A 21919-nucleotide genomic window follows, 5' to 3' on the forward strand; every position below is an offset into this window, starting at 1 on the left:
AGATGACACCGTTTGCGTTTGGGACATGTGAACGGGACTCGTTTATTAGGATTATCGACCTATTTCCGTCATCATTATAGTCACATGTTCATAATGACAACTAATAAAACCATCTTCTATGGATAGACTTATTCTCCGAAACAGTAAGAATTTTGAAAGACGATTTTCAAAATAGGAGTCGACGGTAATAACCAGAAACGTGATTAACATAACCATATACCGAGCTTGAAATGGAAAAAAAATGTGGTGCAGAAGAACGAAGATTGCCTCGAATAGCGTGTCGATTTCCCAAATGTACCAAGATTAAACACATAATCGATATTTGTTTCTTCCTTGTGATTTCATATGAAAGGGTTTTTCGTTCATAGTTTCTACAAATGAATTGGCCCTAAGCCTAATCGCAATGTTAGGAAATAATACTCGTAAGCAACAAAAAGATGCATCCTCGATATAGGAGAAAGCACATCCAGAAAACCTAATTCTATTTTTCGTAGAGACAAATTAAACGATTGGTCAGAGATTTGTTTGATTGTTGACCTGCGTGCGTCCTATATGAGATAGTCGCGAGGATGGCATTAGTGGAGCCTCTTCATCCCCTTTCATTTCTAAACCTGTATTACTTCCGTCACTGGGTACGTATATATCTGAAGACTTCTTTTCAAGTTTCCAGTCCTGCAAGATACACCATTTTCGAAATCCTCAATGTTATCTTTCACAGGGATAATAGCAGACGAAAAACACTGCGCAAAAAGAAAAATGACTGCACACCTTCGAAACAGAGAGTCTCTCAGGTGAAGCGGGTTGAGTTGCACGAACATCTTTCACCTTCAAGTAATTGTACATGACAACACCACAAAGTGCTGCAAAACACGAAGACAGGCTAAGAGTCAAATGACGACAACTTTGACCTCTAAATTTTCAGATACATGTCGCTAAATGTAACGAGAGTAAAAAAAAAGGCAACTATTTTCATATTCTCATTTTTAAAAAGTTGTATTCGTTGTGAAAGTTAACATTCTTTGACATATAAGGTCTTACCGATTGCATAGCCAATGATATTGAGTCCTGTGATAGCTGACTCGGGAAATATTACTGTTGAAAGGGCGATAAGAATCCAGTCTTTTAATACACCAGCAACACGGATAGTAACTGCTCCAGTTCTACCAATTACGAGGAAGATTGAGAAGTTCAAGGCCAGTGCACACACGGCATTTGAGAAGAAGATCCAAAAATTAAACTGAATTCGAGAAGGATCCATATGAGGTTGCTCCAGCATATACCAAGGTATGAACAGAAACACAAAACTGCAAGCGGCAAAACATTGACGAGTTATACTAATCAGTGTTTCTTGAAGAAAATGTCTCAAGTATACGAGAAATAGAGTTGTTAAACATTCATAAACGTATAACTTTCAGCTTTAGAAGCAACCTTTTATTATGAAAAGACATCCCTTTGCCTAATGAAGTGGTCTGACAGGTAAACAAAAGATCGCGACTGTCTAACATAAGACAAACACTACCCTTCTTTAAAGGTTAACGAAGAGAGACACACATATTATTACATGACATGTTGATGTAAACGAATAAGAAACAGTGAAGGAATACCTTCAGAACTAAAGATCAGAAGAAGATGATGGTGAGTTTTTTCAGCTATCTCAAAAATCAACTATCAACCAATAGCAAATTTCAATTTAATACCATCTCTTTGAAAACGTTTATAATTGAAGAAAGCAAAATGACTACAGAAAGTGGCTACTCTTCTTTTTATTATAAAAAATAGCATGAAATTCATGACGCAATTTTCATTACGGGTCAACCAGAATAAACATCTCGATGTAGTTGACACATGGTTTTAGGCTGTGTACATCTTACCCTAATTCCCCGACATATGTGGCACCCCTTGAAGCACTAAGGAAATGTTGTTGTACACTTGTACACCATCTCTTTCAGATAGAATCGATGTCAATAATTGTACCAAACACTAATACATGCAAACGGAAGAAGAGTGACAAACTTCACGAACGTGAATGAATATTAATTTTAAAGCATAATCAATGGCTGTACTAACTAACTTGCTCGGTCCGTGAGTTCATACCTGCATGGGGCTATGTAATACAAGCTGGTGATAGGATTTAGCGTCAAGCCCTTCTTCTGGAGAAGCACTTGAGTTAGCACCAGTCTAAGTGCTTCGGCAAATATCCCAGTGACTTGGTATAGTGTGCCTATGATGTTAAAATGGATTTCCCCATATGAGGAAACTACAACTCCGACACTGACCAAAAGCATGTTCAGGAACACATCGCACCTTAGCTTGTCAGTTCCACACACAACAGCCATGACAAATGTTGCCACAGGCACTGCAATAAGCACACAATTAAAGGAAGCCATGTTGTATACACAATCAGAAAAGCTTTTAAGTTTAAATTGCACATACTTAGAGCTTTAAGCATTTGGATGAACGCTACAGAAATGTGCAAGTAGGCCGTATTTCCGAACCTGCAATGACAGTATATGCAGCAGATATAATTATCGGGGATGGACAGTGGATCCAGCAAAGAGCAACCTTAGAAATATACCATCTAAATATTTTGATATGAGAAAACTCACCATAGACTTGAGGCAAAGAAGGCACTTATGGGTATTACACATGTAGCATAGCTGCCAATAAGACACGAGATAAACAAGTCTAAAGTGAGAACAGACAAACTATTAGAGAGAATAAAATACAGAGATTCACATGATGACACTCACATTTCGAATGTCATTTTAACAGGTGTTACAACCTGCATCATAAGATACCAAATTAAATAAGGTCATTAAAAGTCAGCACACTGTTACATACCGCATTCATTTGAAACCACAACATAATCTTTATCACGTCATTCGAACCAACTCACTACATAAGTCCACATTTCCTATTTGGGACAAATTTTGGATGGAAAGACAAATACACCTTCTGAAAGTATGTGGTTTCCGTGTCCATTTCCAGTTACTTACCCTCTTCATTCACTTGATACAAGTACTCTTCTCACTTGCCAGATGTTCCGTGGTAGTGGTAATTGGTAACGTAGTAAGATGTCTTTTGAACATGAAATACAGCCTTTTGGCCTCTTATACCACGACACGATCACTCATGTTAGCTGACTGTAAATCATTTTTATACTAATGCATATTTTTGTTGCTGGTGGAGTTTAGTTGTAGAGAAAACATAACATAGAGAGACAGGATTTCTAATTTTAATCCTCAAACTCTGTGAATTTTGAGAAAGCGTAGTAAGGCGTTTTCCTAAACCTAGATGTTTATTAAGAATTTGCACTTCTGGCAATCTCATCTCTCTGTCGAGGGGGAATTTTATCTGATGCAGCTAGTAAGCCTCAAAGACCTCAAAGTTCCCTTTAAACTATACTGTTCTATTATTTCATTCACCTAAGTACAAATATGAAAAAAGGATGATAGGTCCGACTCGAACGAGCGAAGTACTTAAAACAATTGTATCAGTTGACAATGAAACCTAGGATAGCTTTGGCAGTACAATGACAATTTTTCATGACGGAGTGGAAGCTCATAAATCTTCTTGGTAAGTAGTGGAATACTAGATAGTGACTGTCAATACATGCACTTCAGTTTAGTAACATAACAAGCATACACCCAACGACAGTCAAAATGAGCAAATAGTGATAATAAACAACATAATCTGGAAAAACATTACTAAAACCATACCTTAAAAACACGAACAAGAAAGAATGCCACTACTCCAGAAAACCCCATATGAACCATAGTTAGTGTTATAGGAAATGGAAAATTGAAGTACTTCGGAGAAAGAACCCACTGCAATGATTCAGAGACAGAATTAGAGTAAATTTCGAGGAGAATGGAGTACCTTATAATCGCGCTTGACAAATCACAACTACACCCTATATACTACCTAGTACCTACCTACCCCTAAAATCAAGCATTTAGTGAACTCCAAAGATAAGAGAAGGAAATACTAAAACTACTTGTAAAGAGATAGGGACAGTATGGAACTAGTAGATTACTTTTGTGTCCTGTTTGACAGCATTTTATTTCGGGACTATCAAAACAGAAAAAAAAATGTCCATCAATACATGCTTGAACCACCATGTAATCGAAGCAGAAATTGCAACTACAAATTTGTATGGCTTCTCCTAGTGCGAAGAGCGCCAGGAGTTGAAATTCCAGTAGCCCTGCATTTCAAAAGTGGGCTCACACCTCACAAAGTATAATGTACAGGGCCTTTCACCTTCACGGCCACGACAATACATTGAATTGTGTTTATAAGCGCCTGAGTCGATCAACAAACTCTTCTTTACTTCTTAACTTATGATCCTATAACATAACTAAACTAATAAAGTGCCTATTCAACCATGCAACCAAAAAATTAAAACCAAGCAACATACTCGATAATCAGTACTAAGGCAAGAACCTCTAAAGGCCTTGTAGTGAGACTGTCTCAACCAAGACTTATCGGGACAAAACCACTCTTTTTCAACTATATGATCTAATTGTGAAACGGTCTCACACAAGATCTGTTCTCAAGACATAAAGTAACTGGCAACTGCCCTAAAAAGGAATTCCAGTCAAACCCATTTTCAAAGCAAGGTATAAACTAGGAAGACCAAGTGACAAATCCATCAATGTAACAATTAAAATAAGTAATTAATAGAGATTATCTAGCTAACGAAGTCGTGACGATAAAGATTACTAACCTTATTATACAGTATAACTCCAGATGACAGCAATATGTAAATCAGTAAGTATAGATAAGTCAGTGCATGTGATTTGTTGATCATCTTTGCTCTTCACACTGTACTATTCTTCTTCACACTACCTTTACAATCCAAACATAAAATCAAGATCACAACTTTATGCAAACAACTATTCTGAGTCCTCGAAAAAACCTGAAATTTGATTCAAAAAAACACAAAATTAACCCAAATTAACCCTAAGCAAGAAACGTGAATTAATACAATCAAGTAAAAATCAACATCACAACTTTATGCAAACATATACTCCTAATAAACCCGAAAAAAACGCAAATTTAACCCAAATTAAAGCAAAACAAGAAGTTGGTATAAATCAAAATCACAACTCCATGCAAACAACTGAAATTTAACCCAGAAAAACACAATTTAACCCAAACTAAAGCTAAACAAGAAATGGGTATGAATCAAAATCACAACTTCATGCAAACAACTACTCCTAATCATCAAAAACACAGAAATTAACCAACAAAAACCCTAGATTAAAGCTGGGCGAGAAATGGGCATTACAATCAAGTAAAAAACAAGAAAATGAGAGCAATAAACTGGATCAAAACAAGTTGGATCTGAAATGGGTACAGCATTAAAAGACTAATTAAAGCTAAAGAAAATTTGGGTAAGTGGTAAAACAGCATTTAATACCTTCGATTTCTGGGGTTATTAATAAGGTGATTTAAGTATTGCGGAGAGATCAAAGAAGAACCCTAATTTTTTTGAAAGAGATGATTTGGGGATTGATTAAAAAGGAGGGTTTCTTGAATTGGTTATGAATTTATGAATGATTTACAAGAAAGATTGTTTGAAAATTTATTTAGTTGAGAAAAATGTTTTGAGTTAAGAGATGATGAACTAGATTTGTAAGTGTAGAGACTAGAGAGGGAGTGTGTGAGAGATTTGGAAAGAGTAAACTATGTGGTGGGGTCACTAGTTGTGAAATTTTGGAAAATCTAGCTTTTTTGGTGCTTTATAAATGCACACATTTTCCATGAGAAATTTTTATGTGAGGAGCTTTTTTTCAATAATAACACCTCAATTATAGTTTATAGATATAAATAAATATAATGTCCTTATTTATGTATGGGGTGATATTTCAAGTTGAGATGTTATTGAACATAAATGAGGGGAAAAAAAAAACAAAAACAAAAAAACAAGACGATGTTTTAGCCATTATTTTGTCGGTTTCATGCATAAATATAAAATAAAAACAAAATGAAATGTGAAGTTGAACTGTGATTAGCTACCACGTCGATCTAGTATAGACATTGCTTTTTTTACGTGGTTGTAATTGTAATAAACCAGGTTACTTGTGAGAAAATGTCGGCGTAGTTGATTGGGTGAATGATTACAAGATTGATATACAACTAATATCATTATAAGCCCAATTTTTCGGAAGTCTTTATGTCTCATGTCAAGAATTACGTAAAATAAGTGTGTTTGTTGGAAAGCAGTGTAACACCCCATACATCAAGTTGCCTTATCAAGACCACCTAATTAACATATGTAGATGTTACAATCTCGGTTGCCCGAGGTACACTATATCAAAAGTGACCATAAAGAAACATACTTTAAAGTTCAACTATTTAAAGTGCGTACAACTTAAAAACCAAAACCAAACGTATGATACAATCTGTCTCAAACCAAACCAACTAGAAAAGAAACTGTCATAAGACTACAACGGAAGACTAAACTCAAGACTAGTGATGACTCCATCTCAGCCAGATCCCGCGAGCTATCCATATGGTTACCTGCTAAACAACTGTTCATCATCCCCGAATGGATCACCACAGTTTTCATAACATTTAACCGGGATCAGTTACTAAATAACCAAGATAAGAAAAACAACAATAAGCATCCAAATGAACCATTAACATTCCTCCAACCTCCAATTCATCACCAATCACTCACTACATACTAAAATGTGTAGCCCTGTCAGATTACCCATCGCAACAGGTAATCCACACCGCCAGTGGGGACCGCAGCCTTACCACCTAAGCCTCGCTCAACACCAAGAGCGAATAACCCATGTCCATTAATGTGCACATCCCCCATGTGACGGAAACCACAAGAGGCGAATCAAGGGCGTGAAGCCATTCCTGATGATGACTCCACTCAACCGAGGGCGCACCTCGCAAACCACATATGTAACACCCGCGAATTTCCCATTTTGACATTTAAAATTTATTAAACCGTTTGGTTACTTTATTTTATAATTTTGGAATTATTCTATTTAATTAATTTTATGTCAAACACGATTTTTAGAAACGTATTATATAAAAGCTCATTTTTATAAAAATACGTATTATTAAATTATATTTTTGAGGCGTAAATTATATAAGAATATATGTATACATATTTTTGGTCGGACAATAATAGTGACAATAATGATGACTGTAATAATATTAATTTCCGTCTTAACTTCTGTCTAGCTATAGACCGTCACGTTTGACTTTCGGACCTAAATTAATTCGGACCAATTCGATTTTGACAACACACAACCGTCTTACCCTTATACTAAAATTCTTATTTGTTGTTGACCACTCATTCTCCCACACCTCACCATCCCCAACCCACTTATCCCTTTCCTTTTTCAGGGTTATGATAAATACAACCCAGTGGGTTGTATTTAAGCAACTAAAAGAGGAAATAAATAGTTAATATATGCATTAATTGCATTGATTTATGTGTAACTTACTCTCTAATTTCTAAATTAATGCCAAATATAGAAGGATATTAAATGCTTAAATACAACCCAGTGGGTTGTATTTATCATTTCCCAAAAAATAAACACCTGATAAACACAAGCAGCACAGCACTGCAGTAACAACGAAACAACACAAACGAGTAAACTTCATTTTTAGCCGATTTCAAACCCAGATTTCGATTAAATTCTTCAACCGTTTCTCCTAATTTTTGTACCATTTTCTTCCCCTTTCCTTCCTCCTCCTTTCAAGGTAAGAAAGTGTTGTTTTTGTGGTGATTTCAAATTGACCCGTCTCATGAAAGTTCTGATTTTTAGCTCCCCTATCTCGTTTTCTTTCCTCTAGTTGAAGAAATTGAAGACCCGGTGGGAGGCTCGTACTCTATAGGCGTTTTCCTCGGAGTTTTGAAGGGCAAAAAGGTAACGGTGATAGGTTACTCGACAAATGTCGAAATTTCCGTCTCTTGTGTCATTTTTATGCTTTTGTTTGATAAAGTTTAAACCTTTATGGTCTTTTCTCTTTTGTATGTACATTTATGGCCTCGAATTGATGCTGAGCTGGAGTGTTTAGACTCTGTTTTTGGCACGGTTCCTTGGATTCATAGGAGTTGGAATTAGCTTGTTTAAAGTCAGAAATCGGGACGTTCTTTGGGGACCGTTATAGTGTGTCGAATAGGTTTTGTTTAGGACTGCTTGGAGTCGCTTTGTGCAGGTCACTCATGGACTGTATAATGATATTTTGGGACTGTTGTTGAGTCTGTTATGAGACAATCTTGAGGATGGACGTATACTACATCTTAGGACTATTTCTGTGTGTCTTTTACATGTCAAAATCACCCTCTAGTACTCGTTTGATTGGGAAAGTTTCGTCTTGTTTCTACTTGAAAATATCGTGTCAAAAAGGTCTCGGTGTAGTCTGTGTTGCGGGTCTAGTAGCCTGCTCGTGCTCTGTTTTGGGCAGGAAATGGTGGGGTGGTTTCACGGCTGTTTGGCAGCTGTGGGTGGTGTTTTTGGGCTGTGGTGGCTGATTGTTTGGTGGCGGGTGTAGGACCGTTCAATGACTCCTTTTAGTTTTGGGTTGAGGTTGCTTTGGCGCCATTGAGGATTGCTTGAAATATTTGAATTTCCGTCTCATTCTTATACAAATACATGTACATTCACTTATTGGGTTGTTTGAATGGGTTGTTGTCGTTGGGTTGTTGGCCTAGCAACGGCCTGGCCGTGGCCTGCTGTTGGCCTGGCCGTGGCCTGCAGTGGCCTAGTTGTGGCCTGTTGTAGCCTAGCAGCAGCTAGCTGAGGCCTAGCTGTGGCCTGGCAGTGGCCTAGCTATAGCTTGGCAGTGGCCTAGCTGAGGCCTGGCAGTGGCCTGGCCGTGGCCTAGGCCATGGCCTATCTAGTTATGGGCTGAGGCCGCGTGTGGTTTGTTGTGAGGTCGAGTTGAGGTTGACATAATAGTCCGTGAGTCATGGTTATAAATTGTTTTGACGCTAATTTGGTTTATTTAAAATAAATATGATTAAATAACCGTCTCACATGTTAAATAACGTAATTAGTTAATATCGTTCATTTACTTAATTGCTCTGTTGGGCTTGTCATAGGATTTATTTATTGGGCTTATCCTAGTCCATTCATTGGATTTCACATGATTTATTTATTGGGCTCATAAATGGGTCACTTGGACTTGGTCACATTTTATCCCGTATATCTCATATAACGTAAATTATTCATTATCACTTGTTATATTTCATTTAACCGGCATGTTAAATTATAAAATGGAACATTCATTAATATAATACGAGTATGAGATATTCATTATAAGTACTTGTAAGAGTCACATTCTTGATAATGCCTTGTATTGTTCTGTTGTGAGAGTCTTGGTCCTATCGGATACTAGGGGTGAGCTATAAGCCCTCTAGTTGCGATATGATCGTCGGGATTGATGTTCCCATCCGTACTCATGGTGAGATGCAAGCCATGAGTATGAATGTGACACTAAAGATCCTGTGTCATATGATGTTTGCATGATCATTCTTACCCCTTTTGTGACTCAAGTGTGACATTTTACATTGTGTGACTACTTGACATTCCTTTTTACCCCTTTTGGACCTTTGGTTACAAGTGTGTGCCATGTTTCCGGATTGGGTTATCTTTCCTCTTTCGGACCTTTGGTTACAAGTGTGTGCCATGTTTCCGGATTGGGTTATCTTTCCTCTTTCGGACCTTTGGTTACAAGTGTGTGCCATGTTTCCGGATTGGGTTATCTTTCCTCTTTCGGACCTTTGGTTACGAGTGTGTGCCATGTTTCCGAATTAGGATATCCTTCCGCCTTTCTTCGGACCTTTGGTTACGGGTGTGTGCCATGTTTCCGATTAGAGGTTACTCGACCTTTGGTTACGAGTGTGTGCCATGTTTCGAGTCTTGGATACGATTGGTATATCGTTTGTCGAATCGGGTGACGTCCATCCCGAGAGTCTGGATCCAGGTTTAGACTATGACCGTATTATGATCTTCGTCCTACCAAGAGGTTGGAGTCTAGATGGTTTGTCTTGTGAGTTCATACTAAGTATATGTCCTACACTTGTCGAGTCGTGTCAACATGAGTGGGTTGACTTGGTGATTCTATTTCCTTGATTGCTTATTCATCCTTATATACCATGCCTATTCTACTAAGAAAGTGTTATGCCCGTTTCACCATGATTGTTCATCCTATCTCGTTATTCTTCATTGTTCACATAAGTTGCATGATTAATATGTTTGATTAAGTGTTGTTTGTTACCTGCATTTCGACATATTGTGGCTGGGAGAACCTTGAGTTACTCCCCACTGACTGTGGCGTTCATGTTTACATGAATGACAGGTGGTGAAGATGCTTACGTGGGGGAAGACGTGTGGGCTAGCGAGAACTAAATCCTCGGACCTTAGTTTCTAGTTTAGAAAACCCTTATATGTTTATTCGTGGGATACACTACAAGAAAATCTGAAACAGACGACCGAAATTTGACGACTGAAATAAGTAGTCGCCAAATTGGCGACTGATTTTTAAATTGGCGACTGAAATTAGTCGCCAATATGGCGACTGACTTTTTCAAAAAAGGAATCAAACTTGGCGACTGAAACTTTCAATTTGGCGACTGAATTAGATATAGTCGCCAATTTGGCGACTGAAACTCAGTCGCCAAATTGACAATCAGTCGCTAAAATTTTTAGTACAAACCAGGCTGTCATTTTAAAAAGGGAATCTTTTTTGGCGACTGAAATTAGGGTAGTCGCCAAATTTGGCGACTGATTTTCAGTCGCCAAATTCAAAAAGTCAGTCGCCAAATTTTTAATTACTTTCAGCCCCCTCTCTCCTACTTTACTCTTTGCGAAACAAAAAAAAAAAAAAAGAGTCGAGCAGCGATTTGGCGAACGACGGACGACACCAACCAACAACACCACACAACCACCCTTCCACCGCCATTTCCACCGCCATTTCCACCGCCACATCCACCCTCTTTAATTAGGTTTGTTGTTTTTGTTTAATTTCAGTTTATTTAGTTTAATTTATTAGATTAATTTATAGTTAGTTTGATTAATTTGTAGTTAGTTTGATTAATTTGTGGTTAGTTTGTTAGATTTATTTGTAGTTAGTATGTTAGATTAATTTGTAGTTAGATTTAGTTTAATTTGTGTTTGAATTAAAAGGGAATGATTAAGGGGGTTTGTGTTTAGGTTTAGGGTTATGGGCGGGGGTTTGGTCGGCCGTGGGTGGTGGCGGTGGGGGAAGGGTGGCCGTGGGCCACGGTGGTGGCGGTGGGGGAAGGGTGGCCGTGGGTGGTGGCGGTGGGGGAAGGGAATTATTGTTATTATTATTAGTATTAGTATTATTATTAGTATTAGTATTATTATTATTATTATTGTTATTATTATTATTATTATTATTATTATTATTATTATTATTATTATTATTATTATTATTATTATTATTATTATTATTATTATTATTATTATTATTATTATTATTATTATTATTATTATTATTATTATTATTATTATTATTATTATTATTATTATTATTATTATTATTATTATTATTATTATTATTATTACTAATTAAACCGCCTTATTATTATTAATGTTAAGCTAAGTGAAACCGTCCTTTGCATTAATGGAATTAGCTAAGTGGAACCGTCTTTTGGATTAAGAGAAATTATCTATTAGCTAAGTAGAACATTTTTTGTTGATTTTCTAACATGTATGTTTTTTTTTTCATTCAGAGGGGAAAGAAGAAGTCACAGCCGATTGCGTCGGTACCAGAACTGTTTCTGGACACGCATTCCAGGGTTGACCACAAAGGGGTTAGAATTTGGACTAAGCCAAAAGACAAGCAATTATATGTAAGTTTCCGTAACACTTAATTTTTGTTAATTTACTCTCTTTTAAAATGTCGTATATAAGGTGGTTACCATATTAACTTACAACCATTTGTTTAATATTGTAGGAAGCATTTGAACAAGAAAAAGCCGCCAATCCGAAACTCCTGGATAATGACATATGGTATAAGTTGGTGGATGGCTTCAAAAAGGAATGTGTATGGTACCTAAAGTTCAACACCGGCTTTCTATGAGAAAACGCGTAGGAGATCGACTTCAACAATTCCCGAAGAACACGTATCAACCGGGAATTATTAGTCAACTTCAAAGTCAAATAAGAGAGCGTGATGAACGTGATGCCAAACGTGATGAAGAACTTGCCAAACGTGATGAAGAATTCCGGAAAATGAAGGAAAGAATGGAAATGTTTGAGAATTGGTGGCAAGGTTGTAACCCCGGACCTAGATCCAACTACGATCCAAATGATCCGCATGGTCCACATGGGGGGAGTGGAGCCGGTGTTGGCTTCCAAGTAAGATGATTTTAGCATGTAAGCTTGTAAGACTTGAACATTTAGACTTGAACATTTAGAATAGTTTAGCTTGTAAAACTTTCATTTTCAATATATGAAATGAAGTTTGAGAAATTGGGAGGTGTTGGGTTGAAATGTATGGTGTTGTGTGTGTTGAAATGGGATGTATGGTGTTGTGGAACATCGGTTTGTATGCAGGTTGTAAATTTTTGGCTAGCAATGAAAACGAAAAAATCCACCAAAACTTACAGTAGCTTTGGCGACTGATTACTGATTTGGCGACTGCAAGTCAGTCGCCAATTTGGCGACTGATATTAAGGTAGTCGCCAATTTGGCGACTGATTTGTAGTCGCCAAATCTGTAATCAGTCGCCAAATTGCCTCAGTCAAATTGGCTACGTCACCCAAAAATGGCGACTGAATTTGCATTTGGCGACTGCATTTCAGTCGCCATTTTGGCGACTACCTTGGCATCAGTCGCCAAATTGGCGACTACCCTTTCAGTCGCCATTTTTGGTATTTGGCGACTGATTTGTCAGTCGCTAAATTTGGCGACCGACTTTAGTCGCCAAAGCTAAAAAAGGCGACTAAGGTCCGCGACTGACGTTTGGCGACTGATTTCAGTCGCCAAATTGATTTTGGCGACTGATTTCAGTCGCCAAAATCAGTCGCCTGTTTTAATTCTTTTTGTAGTGATATCTTTTCCCCGCTTTCTAGACTTGGGTTGTAATAACCTATATTTGTCTATTTCAGCATTTGTTTCATTTAGTTTTTGGCACCCGCGTATTAATCTTTATCTTATAACAAAAAGTTTTTAAAAATTTCACAAATTCCGCTTTAATTTATTAGTTATATTTTCCGCTTATTCGCGGGGTGTCACAACATACACATCAACAACCAAAATAGCAATACTGATATAACAAGCCAATTCCAAATTAAACAATCTCAACAATCCAATAATCATGTCAGTACATCAAACAACACCGTCTTAAACTTAATTACACAGTTAACTGAGTAGGGAAACTCTACCTTTACGCAATCCGTTATAACTGCAGCCAATCATACAATTATACTAGAGTACCACATCGTCACTTACAATAATAATCAACAACTATACATCATAATCTAATTTCTATTCAAAACCCCCAAATCACCCAAATTAAGGTTTAAACAAACATAGCAAATCAATAAAAGAACAACATAGAGATCTTACCCAAAATCCGAGAATCGCAAGGATGTAAAAATCCCCAAAAGCTATGATCACCCTAACCTTATATTTGATTGTAAAAGATGGAGAGGAGTGAATGTCGTTTGAAGTTTATGAAAGTCCTTTTAAGAATAGAAGAAAAATGAAAAGAACTGATGAAATAACTAATAAATACCTCCTCCACTTTTACGATCAAACTGTGTCAAAATTCCGTAAATAACCCAGACACTCGATCGAGTACACCCTACTCGATCGAGTTGCCTCTACTCGATCGAGTACACTCAGATCAAAACGTACTCCAGAACTCACATACAACTTACTCGATAAAGTACCCCCTACTCGATAGAGTACCTTAAGATCAGAATATCTGAGGTATTACTTTATAAATTAGTAGGATGGGTAATTCTACTTCTGTCAATTATTGCCTTAGATGAAACTTTCATTGTCATAGCAATGTGGAGACTTGTTTCCATGTTGTTCGGGATTGTGGGTGGGGGGATGGTATATGGGAGGCTATGTGGATAGTGGTGCATAGGAACAATGGGATTGTGCGGGTGAAGGAGTGGGTGGAAGACTTGTTGAGGGAGATGGGGGTGAGGGAGATGGTGGGATTTATGACGATTTGTTGGGTGTTATGAGATAAGCGAAATAAGATGGTGTTCGATGGCGCGACATGGGACATGGCTGGTATCTTTAGGAGGATTAGGGAGCTTATATGGGAGATGAAGGCTTTGCAACCGTATGACGTGAGGATTGAGGGGTTGCTGATGCGTGGTAGGGGGTTGGGTAAAATTGGGTAATGAGGAGTGGAAGGTCAAAATTGACGCGAGTGATTTAGACGGAGTGGGGGTGAGTTTGGGGGTCGTGTGTCGTGATGATGAGGAGGGAGTAAAATGAGTAGTGGTGGTACAAGAGGTTGGAGTGGAGTCGAGATGTTATCATTGCGGAAGCTGAAGCGGTCTTGCTCGGGCTAAAGAAAGCGTGGAGGATGGGCTTGCGTAGAGTGACGATTAAAAGCGAATGCCTAGGGGTGGTCGATTAATCTAATTACTCTTTAGTTTATTCAATGTCCACAATTCTCATTAGTTTAGATCTAGATTAGTGGGTTGCAATTTGAAGGAAGGAGAGATTCATCCTCCTTATTTCAACCAAAGTTTCCACCTTTAATTAATGTTGGTATAATTTTTCTCTTTATTTCTCTTCCACTCAATTGTTTACATCTTTATTGTTGCTTAATTACTTGTCTTTACATTATGCTTGTTCTTCCTATTTACATGATAAAGTTCTCATCTTTTGTTCTCAATTTCATTACCATGTTTGAGTAGTGTACTGCTAGGGTGATGGGGGATCTTATGTAGGTTATTTGTGGTTTGATTGTTGGTTTTGATACAAGGAGGTGTCTTTGATTAAAAGCTTTGTTTTTGTGCACACCAAGTGTTTGTTGGGAGGCTAGAATGAGAATTTGAGTTCCTTCATCTTCTTTTGCATGCTTAGGTGAGAACTTAGGCTTGTGTCGAGTTTGTGTATGATAGTAGTATGTTAGGGAGGGTTAGAGCGAGAGTTTGACCCGACCTAGACTAGAGGACCGTCTTGCACCGAGAGGTGGAGACCTTTCTTGACCTTACTCTTAGGCTACCCTAGTTATAACCATAAGTCAACCATCTCCTTCTACATAAGTGAACCCGAACCCCTAGTTTCCTAATTATCATCTTAAATCGCTTTAGCAATCATTAGTCTATTTACTTGTTTGTAGTTGTAGTTTTGGTAATTAGTTTATAAATCATTTAATACTTGCTAGAACTAAACTAGGAAGTAGACAATTAATCTAAGAGCCAAACACCGTCTTTGTGGATCGACCTCCTTACCCTACTACATTCATTAGTTTGGTATTGAATTTTACAAATATTGTTTCCATATCGAGGAGTACGACAAACCTCGGTATCAGAAAGTGATAGGCTTTATCGCGTACCTATGCAAAGATAATTTCCCTAGACACAATTAAATGTAGTAATAGGGGTCGAACACAAGGAAACGGGAATTGCGTCTTGAATTGCTGTGATTAGATTTTTATCGAGGTTGATTACGATTTTGGTTTTGTTTGTTTGTTTGATGATTAATGAAAATGCAATGTAAATAAAATATGATTAAAGGTAGTCTAAAGGGGTCGGGTTACCCATGCAAAGGTAAACATAATAACATGATAAACTTGTTAGTAATAATCTTGTCAATTGCTTAGGCTTAAAGACACCCACCTTACGGCATTAGTGTCAACCATAGACCGGGTCCTAGAGAAACTCTCGTCCATGACTAGGTCGTCCTACCACCCATGCTTAGTCTAATTCAATTCCGTGCCTCTCGACTTTAGAACGAATGAACAAACTTAATCAATGACTATGGCCGATAATCAAAGATTAAACATAACAAAACAAGCATGTGGTGGAAACAATTGATCAATATTATTATGAACTTTATTTAGTCATATTATATGTTTGATTTTGCATGGCTCCCCTAGCCTTTAGACTAGAGAATTTAGCTACTCATACTAAGATGTAAAATGCAAACTAATTTGTAAAGAATATTAAACATGGTTATATGAATTATATTAGTTAAGTGATATAACATATGTAAAGAACAAAGCTAAAGCAAATATGAAAAACTTGATTATAATGACTATGTGATAACTAAAGTAATGGTGTAAATTGTAAACTTGTAATGAGAAATACCTTAATAAGGAAGACTTGTATGGAAGAACAAGTAACTAATAACCAAACGATTGAATGACAAATGCTTGAAAATCTCTTGAAATACAAACTATTGAAAGATTAACTAAGGAATGCTTAAACAACTTATAACTTAAATGAAAACTAAAGAGAGAAAACTTATAATGCTTGAGGCTTATTGTAGTAGAATTAGTCGTAAAATGAGATGCTTAGAACCTAGGAATACCTCTCCTATTTATAGGAGAGGAGGAGGAACAAAAAACAACCGAGAACCATGTGGCCCCGATCGGGGTTGGGCGGCCCCGATCGGGGTGGTGTGCCTCTTCGTCATTCCACTACGCCCGTGCTTGATTGCGTGAGGGATCTCTATGCTTCTTTCGGTAGTGCTCAATTCCTAGCATCCTAAGCTCTTCTTGGCATCCAAAGCTTTCATGGCATCCAATGCTTGACCTTAGTAAGGACATTGAAGTTGGGCTTGACTTTGATTGTTGGCAACATTTGTAATTCTTATTTCAATCCAACAAATCTTCATGCAAACATCAATCCAATGCTCCATGCTTAGTCCAATGTTTGGCCTTATTTAGCTTAGTGAACTTTGGTGTACAAAATCATAGGAAAAAGCCTCTAAATGCTTAGATTCCTACAAAACCGTAACAAACACAACAATACACCTAGAACACAAAATTAGCTCAAAAGTATACTAATTAAAGTATGATAATCAATAGAAACCGAGCTAAAATGAGGGGTAAAAGTATATATAAAATGAACATATCAAACTCCCCCAAGCTAAACCCTTGCTTGTCCTCAAGCAAGAAACCAAATCCATCAAATGCTATATCCTAAACAAGCTAAGCATAACGATTTTAAAAACCCGAAACAACATGGGCAAGGAATAAAGCAAAGCATGGTTGAGATTTACATGACGGCGTAGCACAGAAAACTTTGAATGAATCTTTGAGCTCTTGCATGATCTTTTGACTTTTGGACTCTCACGGGGCACTCAACTCTTTTTATGTGAAAGGATAATTTGTGAATAAACACTCGACTATCCTCGACCTATAATAATGTGCCCGCAATCTAATATGGTAAACATGTCAAAACTAGTAAGCAAGGATAATCATATGTAAGCATGATAAAGAAGCCAAATGGGTAGGAAGAAGGCAATAATGTAATGGGTAAGAAGGGGGAACAAATGAATTATGGTAATGTGGAGCTAAGTCAAGCTAGCAACTACCAAATTGTAAAGGTGCTCAATCCTATTTCTAACCCAAATTTTGCAATGCAAACCATGAGAAAATCCTCCAAAATATATGAATAATGCATGAGATTTTCTCACATCAACTTCTTCTTTTTTATTTTCTTCTTTTTTTTTTTTCTCTTTTTTTTTTCTTTTTCAATTTATTCATCTCTTTTTTTCATTTTCTTTCATGCTTATTCATTCCTTTTTCTTCTTGATTTTTTCCAATTCAATTCATCATCATTTTTTCTTTCTTTTCTTTCTTGAGCATTAAGACCAAGCTCACATGATTGTCCAAACTTTGAAATAAATCCCAATTGAGCACCCGAACAAGGACAAACAAAGCTACTAGCTCAACAAGGGTAGGCAATTTATAATGTAGCTAGGGAGAATTGTTTGTGAAAGGAAAATTCTCCAAAATGCTATAACAAGGGAAAATTGTTTGTGAAGGGAAAATTCTCCAAAATGCTATAACAAGGGAAAATTGAATGCTTACCAAGAGATGACATGAGAACCATACTTGTGCGTTTTGATGTAACACATCTTATAAGGAGACACCTACACTCACCTAAGAGAGACCGGATATGGATGCGTCGGTCAAAAGAGGTTCTACCTTACCATTTTGTAGCCTGCCAAAAGTCAAGACCAAGCCCATTCGATTCATTCTTTATCTCCCGCCTACTATGTCAAGACATCCCCATGTAGCTAATATCCCATCATTATAGAATAAATCATTAGCAACAAGCTATTAATAGGATAAGCAAAGAGGAAAGTAGGCTATAAGCAAGCATAAAGCAAAAATTTCTCTCAAAATTTTCAAATTTTCTACACTACATGCAACTACACTATATGCAAAAGCATGCAATCTATACTATATGCAAATGCAATCCCCCCCAAGCTAAACATCACATTGTCCTCAATGTGCCAACTATTCAAATTACCCAATCAAACCAAAAAAAAAATGGCTCAAAGCACAAAACAGGAAGGACTAGAGGTTATGTTTAATGGGTTGTGAGATTTAAACTATTATGCAAAGCAATTAAAAACTTACTCAATTTGCTAATCGAGTATTTTATTTCTAATCTACGAAAAACAGTAAATTGCAGCAAAATGAGAAAAATAAAAGCAATAAAAAGCTTGGGTTGCCTCCCAAGAAGCGCTGGTTTAACGTCCCGCACGACGTAAGAAGCTATTTGATTCAAGTTTTGTCATTGAGCTTGCCACCGACCAAGCTCCATTTCATAGCTATCTTTGCATTTCTCAACCATTTGAAATTGTTCAAATAAAATTTCCTCTTCCTCTTGGCACTCCTAGCATTAGTGCCCTTAGCATCGTCACCTACAAAGCAAACAACACCCATATTGTCCTCTAACGGATCCGTTAGTGAGGACCCAAGCATAGTAGAGGCATAAGAAGAGTCCATAGTGCTAAATAAATAACAAGACTCTTGTAACATTGGACTTCTAATGGTGTTGTTTTTGCTAAAGGAAACCCGGTCATCACCCACTTCCAACGTCAACCTCCCATTTTTCACATCAATTAACGCACCCGCGGTGTGTAAAAATGGCCTACCCAATATAATTGGGGTTTGTGGGTCCTCGGCCATATCAAGTATGAGGAAGTCAACGGGTATGAAAAACTTGCCAACTTTGACGGGAACATCTTCTAAGACACCTAGAGGTCGCTTTAAAGAACGGTCCGCCATTTGCAATGTAATACTAGTGCATTTTAAAGCACTCATGTTAAGTTTTTCATAAAGGGAATAGGGCATGACGCTTACACTAGCACCTAGGTCACAAAGGGCCTTATCAATGGTATATTTGCCTATAGTGCAAGGAATAGAATAGCTACCGGGGTCCTTAAGTTTCGGGGGAGACTTGTTTTGTAAGAGTGCACTACACTCTTCGGTGAAAGCAATGGTCTCAACCACATTGAGGGATCTCTTCTTTGAGAGGATTTCCTTCATAAACTTTGCGTAAGAAGGGACTTGGGTAATCAATTCCATAAACGGGATGGTGACTTGCAAATTCTTACAAACTTCCAAAAATTTAGCAAACTTACCTTCCTCCTTGTGCTTTGCTAGACGGTGGGGAAATGGCATTTGAACAACTTCTTTTGGAGGAGCATCCTCCACATCATTTACTATCTCTTTGGGAGCACTCACCTTGTTTGAAACGACATCACTCTCCTTAGAATTAGGAGAGATTTCTTCAATAACCACCTCATCACTTTCTTTTTGCATAGGAGACCCAACATCTTTGGTATCAAGCTTGATCTTCCTCTTTAGCATCAACAATCGATGAGGAAATGGCACACGATTTTTAACAATAGGCTCTTCACTAGCCTTCCCTTTGTCATTTCCCCCAAGCTTAGCCTTTTTAACAACCACCTCATCATCCAAAGTCATGGATGGCCCATCATAGCTTGAACCACTTCTCAAGGAAATAGAATTAGCGGTTTCATGTGGTTGCTCACCTTGGGGAGGTAGTTGACCGTTCTTCCTTTGAGAGCTAGAAGCGGCTAATTGAGCCACTTGTTGTTCCAACATCTTGACCGCGGCACTATGAGCTTGATCATTCTTTTGAATTTGAGCCAACAACTCCCTTTGCATTTGGATTATCATGCCCTCAAGCTTACCACCTCCTTGATTGTTTTGTTGGCTATTTTGTGGTGGATTTTGTTGGTAATTATTTTGTGGGGGCCTTTGTTGATTTTGATAACCCGGTGGAGGGGTATACTTTTGTTGTTGAGGAACATAGGCATTTTGTTGTTGTGGGGGTTGAGGGTTTAGCACATTATTGCTAGTGTAAGACAAGTTCGGATGGAATTTTGAATTCGGGTTGTAAGTGTTGGAAAATGTACCCGATGGATATGAACTTTGTCTAAAAACTTGAAAAGCATTTACCTCTTCAATGGGGGCTCGGCATTGAGCGGCATAATGACCCGCACCTCCACATCCATCACAAACGATGATTTGGCTTGTTGAAGACACAACATTGAGTTGTTGGATGGAATCTTTAGCATCTCTCTCCGCCAATTGTTGTTGGAGCAAGGCAATTTGAGCTAGCAAGACGGAGTTGTTGGAGGATTCTTCTTTACCTTTAGATGGCACAACTCGGGAATTGACATATTGGGCATCATGAATTGCCATAGATTCTATCGTGGAATGAGCAAGATTGGTGTCAATTTGATCAAACCGCCCATTGTTGGCGGAATCGAGAATCCTTCGGGACTCGGCACAACATCCATTGTAGAATGTTATTGCCAGAAACCAATCATCTAGCCCATGGTGTGGGCATTGCCTTTGAAGCTCTTTGTACCTCTCCCAAGCTTCATATAAGCTCTCAAGAGCTTGTTGACGGAATCCGGTGATTTGGCTCCTCAAAGTTTGAGTTTTCTCTGGTGGAAAAAACTTTTGATAAAAAGCGAGAGCCAAGGTCTCCCAATTGGTGATTTTCAAGGTGGTGCGGTCAAGGCTATTGATCCAAAGCTTGGCCTTGTCCTTTAAAGAGAAAGGGAAAAGTATTTCCCTTATTTGCTCTTGGGTGACGCCCGTTTGACGGATCATGGAGCAATAGTCACAAAAGTTTTGTACATGCAAATTGGGATCCTCCAAAGGACTTCCCCCAAATTGTCTTCTCTCCACAAGGCTGATAAAAGCCGGTTTGATCTCGAAGTCTGGTGCGGTGATTTGAGTGGTTGTGATTCCAGCCGGAAGCATGGCCGCTGTGGGCTTTGAGTGATCAGAAAGTCTCACCATCTTTTTGGCAGTAGATGGTGGTGGTGGTGGAGTTGATGAACAAGAAACTACCTCCCCTTCCAGAACCTCTAGATCGTCTAAATAAGACTTTCTAGCACTTTCAATTTGTATGGGAGAAGCGGCTTCTTTTACTTCCTTCCAAAAACGTCGTCTTCTCCTAAATGTTTTCTCGGGATCGGAATCCGGTGAAAGCAATTCTCCACTTCGAGAGGACCTGGGCATAAGACGACAATCTCTAGAAAAGTGATAAGTAACGGTCTCAAGGAACAAGTGTTCCTTAAGACAAAGAAAAAACAAGATAAAAATCGACAATTCAATAGTCAATAAAACCGTTTCCCCGGCAACGGCGCCAAAATTTGATAGGCTTTATCGCGTACCTATGCAAAGATAATTTCCCTAGACACAATTAAATGTAGTAATAGGGGTCGAACACAAGGAAACGGGAATTGCGTCTTGAATTGCTGTGATTAGATTTTTATCGAGGTTGATTACGATTTTGGTTTTGTTTGTTTGTTTGATGATTAATGAAAATGCAATGTAAATAAAATATGATTAAAGGTAGTCTAAAGGGGTCGGGTTACCCATGCAAAGGTAAACATAATAACATGATAAACTTGTTAGTAATAATCTTGTC

The 21919-nt window shown here is 37.9% G+C and overlaps 1 protein-coding gene and 1 non-coding gene across 2 annotated transcripts; one reads left to right on the forward strand and one right to left on the reverse strand.

The window, feature by feature from the left end:
• Positions 1–303: 303 nt before the first annotated feature.
• Positions 304–5720, reverse strand: LOC141604727 (putative sugar phosphate/phosphate translocator At1g48230). The gene is made up of 10 exons (XM_074423194.1): positions 5423–5720; positions 4727–4918; positions 3720–3827; positions 2751–2782; positions 2607–2657; positions 2434–2495; positions 2095–2356; positions 1039–1304; positions 769–860; positions 304–672 (listed from the first exon to the last, which is right to left on the reverse strand). The coding sequence occupies exons 2-10, from the start codon at positions 4808–4810 to the stop codon at positions 514–516; spliced, it is 1116 nt and encodes a 371-aa protein (XP_074279295.1). The 5' UTR covers positions 4811–4918; positions 5423–5720; the 3' UTR covers positions 304–513.
• A 15086-nt stretch (positions 5721–20806) lies between these two features.
• On the forward strand, positions 20807–20913 carry LOC141610306 (small nucleolar RNA R71). Its single transcript, XR_012528208.1, has one exon. It is a non-coding gene; the product is annotated as a small nucleolar RNA R71 (small nucleolar RNA).
• The last annotated feature ends 1006 nt before the right edge of the window (positions 20914–21919 follow it).

Source organism: Silene latifolia, chromosome 10, assembly GCF_048544455.1.
Source record: "Silene latifolia isolate original U9 population chromosome 10, ASM4854445v1, whole genome shotgun sequence".
Taxonomy (NCBI): Eukaryota; Viridiplantae; Streptophyta; class Magnoliopsida; order Caryophyllales; family Caryophyllaceae; genus Silene; species Silene latifolia.

Bases quoted from the DNA above. Each gene is read 5' to 3' on its own strand.
- LOC141604727 (XM_074423194.1), bottom strand. From the start codon at position 4,810: ATGATCAACAAATCACATGCACTGACTTATCTATACTTACTGATTTAC. The intron at 3,828-4,726 runs GTTAGTAATCTT...GAATCATTGCAG, and splicing joins GAGTTATACTGTATAATAAG to TGGGTTCTTTCTCCGAAGTA. The intron at 861-1,038 runs GTAAGACCTTAT...CGTGTTTTGCAG, and splicing joins TATCATTGGCTATGCAATCG to CACTTTGTGGTGTTGTCATG.